At 46.2% G+C, this 5023-nt stretch overlaps 1 protein-coding gene across 1 annotated transcript in view; it reads left to right on the forward strand.

Annotated features, from left to right (window-relative positions):
- Positions 1 to 1076, forward strand: part of LOC108785616 (phosphatidylinositol 3,4,5-trisphosphate 5-phosphatase 2B-like) — a 26676-nt gene extending 25600 nt beyond the window's left edge. The window contains 1 exon segment of the mRNA XM_018554731.1: positions 1043 to 1076. Within this exon segment, the coding sequence (XP_018410233.1) occupies positions 1043 to 1076 (34 nt within the window).
- Positions 1077 to 5023: the final 3947 nt, after the last annotated feature.

Genomic DNA, 5023 nt, shown 5'->3' on the forward strand with positions numbered 1-5023 from the left:
GGGGGGGAGTCTCAGAAATTCCGGACATGTGACCCTCGTGTACCAATCACGTTGGCGGTCTGTAAATCGGGGCCGGAATATGTCACCCGCCTTCATTTATAACAGGGGGATATACAGATGTAAAAGATACAATGTGACCCCCCATGTGTCACTTTATAGATATTACACAAGACTCTCGGCCTGCATTCCGTTCATTTGATGACATAGGCGTTGGGGGGAGGGGGGTTGGAAGGGGGGAGTAATTGAACGCTTTACATCCGACTGCAAAACATAAATCTGGTTCAAATTTAAAGGGTCCAGAATTGGAATTCAAGACCCGACGTAACCCCAAACCCCCCACCCCCTAATTATGTACTGACAGTAGGTAACCAAAGGAGCTGACGTGTTTCGGGGGATTACCCTTTCCTCGGAGCTAACATGTAGGTGCCCCCAGTCTAAATTTATACACGACGTAGCAAACATGTAGGTGCCCCCAGTCTAAATTTATACACGACGTAGCAAACATGTAGTAAACAGGGATGACATGTTTGCTACCTAGTCTATAAATTTACATTGGGGCATTTGCATGTTAGCTCCGTGGAAGGGGGAATTCCCCAAACACGTCAGCTCCTTTGGCTCTGCCCTGCATGTGTGGTGTCTTACACCGCTCGTCTCCATTTTGTATATGTGAGTCATTTTTTTATCTCTACATATCATTTGCATTTCATAAACAGAATCACACGTGGAAAAGACACTTTCCTTTTTGTTTGTTTCTTTGCATGGTTCACGAGGGCACTTCCCAGTTCTCTATGTCAAAATACAGATAATATATAAAACACACTGAATATATTACATAGTTACATAGTATTTGGGGTTGAATAAAGACATAAGTCCATCAAGTCCAACCCATATATGATAATAATAATAATAATATAAATAATAATATAATGATGATAATAATATTGATGTTGAACCGTTTTGCATGTCTAACAAACGATTCTTTCTTGTATACAATGTGTCTGCACTTCCAGGAATGAATCTGTATTCTTCTTTTGTCCTCCAGACCTGGCCGCACCGATGTGATGTCACCGATGTGATGTCATCTCTCCGGTTTGATGCATGTTCAGTGATCGGTCCCCCGATGGCGCCACTGACACTCGCCTGTAGAGATATTTAGGACTGACTCATCTTTTGGGCACTTTTTTGTACATTTTGTAGAACGAACCAATCACATGTTTACTTTGTATGATGAGCCTCAAGCTGGGCTCCGGTCTTAATACACAGATGAAATAAAGTACATACACAGCAGCTGTATTACATGCCAAATGATTTTTATGTTGTCCATCCATTCCTGAGATTTACACAGCTCTGCCACACAGCACAGCCCTTTTCTGGCCAGGGAGATTTATCTCTGCTGTGGTTTCACTTTCACTTACAGGTCTCCTCCTCACCCCCACCCTGTGACTCTGTCACTCTGCTCTCTCCCCCTATCAGCGTGTTCCTTTGCACTGCTGCACACCTGATTGGCTCCATGTGCTGCTTCTCCCTCTCCTAGTCTGAGCTCTGCTGTACAGAGACTACAAAAGGCTGATACCAGGTGATATCGAGGTACTTACACTGCTTGTATACAAAATGATGTATCGGTGATTACAGAGCTGCATTAAATAATGTATTTTATATCTGCCTGGAGATCAAGTTTATGTCACCAGCCTAACTGTCCCTGGATTGAACAGTGCTGCTGGGGAGAAAGCAAAGACTCTGCTACTGACGATAAGCGCCAAAAAAATATCGTTGCAAGTACCTTTCTATCGACATTGAGAAGGCTGATGGGGCGCCAGTTCTCAATCATCAAAGGATCTTTACCCTTTGGCAGAAGAATCGCAGCCGAGCTCCTCATGGAGGGGGGAAGCACCCCCTCAGCAAGGCAACTATTAAAAAACTCCACCAAGTGTGGGGCCAAGATAGACCTGAAGGCTTTGTAAAACTCAGCCGTCAAGCCATCCGGGCCGGGTGACTTTTTGACAGCTAGCTGTTCAATTGCTCTTGTCACCTCGTCAACTGTGATCTCCTCTGACAAATTCATCAAGGGAACATCCTCATCCTTTAGACCTGGTGTAGAGTCCAAAAAGCTTTCTATCCCGTCCCGGTCAAGTACTTTCCTCCCAAGAAGGTCAGCGTAAAAGGACCTTACGACCTCTAGGATCCCTGACCTGGACTTTGTCAAGAAGCCTTCACTATTCTTAAAGGAGAACTTTACCGATCTACTGAGCGGACCTGTGACAGTCTCATTGTCACAGGTCGTTAGAACTATGAGGTGAGTGAAAAGCACTCACCTCATAGTTCTCCTTTAAGGCCAATGACCGTCTTAACAGCTACACCTTTTTTGCAGTTGTGGTAAGGGTCAGGTGAGTGGTACTTCCCATAATCCCTCTCCAGAACCAAGGAGGCATGCTGGTCAAATTGAGACTTCCTGAGAAGGAATTTCACCTCAGAGATTGCCCCAGTATCTCCTCCCCTCGAGACAAGAATGTCCAGCTTCCTCCGCAGATGTTGGTAGGTCACATATCTATCAAGCTGCTTTCTGTTGGCTAGGCCCCTGAAGAATCCAGCGATCCTCTTTTTGGTCAGCTCCCACTACTCAGCCTTAGTGCTACAAAAGTCCAGGATGGTCACCTGTGCCCGAAAAAAGGATTGTCTAACATGGTCTTCCCCGAGGAGAGTCGAATTCAATCTCCAGATGCCCTTGCCACTCTGAGGGGAGTCTGAAGTATTCAAGACCACAGACAGAATAGTGATCAGAAAACTCCACTGCCTGCACCACCGGGGGTGAGAAAGCAGAGCTCTCCTTCAAAAAAAACCTGTCTATCCTACTCTGACTATTACCTCGATGAAAAGTGAACCTCGTGTCGTCCGGGAGGTGCTTAATGTGCACATCCACAAGGCCAGCATGGCTTGATCCTTGTAAAAAGACATTTCCTGTCAGCTTAGTCTGCGGTCCATATACATTAATCAGGCGCAGGTCCTGCCCCCCCCCCACAAGGATGTCTAAAGGTGCCCATACACTGTACGATTCTCGTACGAGAATCGCGGGAAATCCCGCGATCGTACGAGAATCGTACAGTGTATGGAAGGCGTGCGACCGTTTCTACTGTACGGTCGCACGTCTTCCAGCCCCTCAAGGGGGCGGGCTTGCGATGATCGCAAGTACGATCTACCTGTCCAAGATGGGCAGATCGTATGTTTTTAAAAGTACTTTACAACCATCGCAAGACTAGGGTCTTGCGATGGTTGTAAAGTGTATGGCCACCTTAAGACCATGCATCTCCCAATCTCCAACTCAATAACTCGCCGGACAGTTACCATGCTGGTTTTAAACAACACCATCACTACGTTGTAAGGTTCAGCCGCAGGAGACCAGTATGATGGACCGTACCTCCACTCTCTCTTGGCCACATGAATGTCAGCCAAGGAGGTGAGCCTGGTCTCCTGCAAAAAAATCAGCATCTAATTGGCTGAACAAAAAGTAGGCCACGAGCACTTACCGACTTAATGCTGGCGACGTTAATTGTCGCCACTGTCAACGGAGGGAGAACCGCCATTTGGGTTATTGGGTGGATTGCTTCTTAGCTCCCCTCTGCTGCTCATCACCCGAACCCCCTCTTTTTCTTGAGGCCTCCTGACACTCCATTTCAGATTCAGCAGTCTCACAAGAGGAGACATCAGCACTAGACAAGCCACTAAAATGATTAGAGATGGTCACTGGAGGCTCCTCCACCTGCTCTGTACGAGCTCTCCGCCTCCTCCCCTGCCTCTCAACCTTCCTCCTCTCTTCCAGATACTGGAGACCGGCCTCTGACAAGGCTACCTCATTTTCTTGTTTTTTATTTTTCTTAGAAGATTTTTTGGAAGACTTCCCTGCAGAAAAAGCAGAACCACCCCGCTTGGTACCGCCCTCCACCCCTGCCAAGCAACCTCTAATGTTCTTCTGCAATTAAATCTCACCCTCCTTCCCATCCAACAAGGAAGGGAGAGACCCATCGGAGGGAACAGACGGAGGGGACACAGACTTAGAAGGGGCTGACACAGTGGGAGCGGATACAGAAAGCTGGGGAGACACGGAGACAGACACAGGAGGTGGACTTACAGACACAGGAGGGGTGACCACTGGGGCTGGGGAGGAATCTTGAATGGGACCAGGGGGGTCAGTAACCACAGACGAAGATGGTAAACCATCCCTCTCCACCCTATCCAGCCTCAACAGCTCCTCCACTACCTCCTTCTCCATATTATGCCAAGCCTCGGGACACTGGCTGTAAGGATGACCAAGACATAAGCACAAGTTGCACCTAATCTGTGTGCAGTCTTTGGCCATGTGACTCCGGGCCCGGCACGTTGAGCATACCAAGGCTGGACAGAATGAGCTGAAGTGCCTCTTCTCTCCGCAACGGTGACACGGTTTCGGCTGACCAGGATAAAAAATGGTCATCCTATCCCTCCCTATGAAAGCAGAGGAGGGTAGGTGTCAGACAACATCTCCAACCCGGGCCAACCTCACCGCCGCAGACCAACCCCCCCGTCCAGATGTTGATGTCATCATGTATTTTTGCTGGTTTTGTCAGTATTTTACCATAATGCCTTAACCAGACCTCAAGGTCACAAGCTGGAACGCTCTCATTGCTGAGAATTATAGTAAGTGGATTTAGATCGCCTAAATCTATTGAGAAATATATTTAATTGATTATATTGTTATTGTGCTTGGAGTTCAGCTTTAAGAAAACGCCTATTTTTTTTTTTTTATACACTATTGAATTTGGCCGGGTATTTCAAATGAACCCAGGTCAGCGTAAATATTACTCTCTTAGTAAATCATTTATTCGGAAAGAAAATAAGCACATGGGGCAAAAACAATGTAGACAGTTGTATTCATCGCCAGCTCTGACTCTTACATTTAGAGAAACTCTGGCTTATTTATTTATTTAATTATGTAATTAATTAATTTTATTTATATAATTTATTTGTTTAATTCATTCATTAATTAATTTAA

The sequence above is a fragment of the Nanorana parkeri genome, unplaced genomic scaffold (assembly GCF_000935625.1).
Source record: "Nanorana parkeri isolate BGI_ZX_2015 unplaced genomic scaffold, ASM93562v1 scaffold171, whole genome shotgun sequence".
Classification (NCBI taxonomy): domain Eukaryota; kingdom Metazoa; phylum Chordata; class Amphibia; order Anura; family Dicroglossidae; genus Nanorana; species Nanorana parkeri.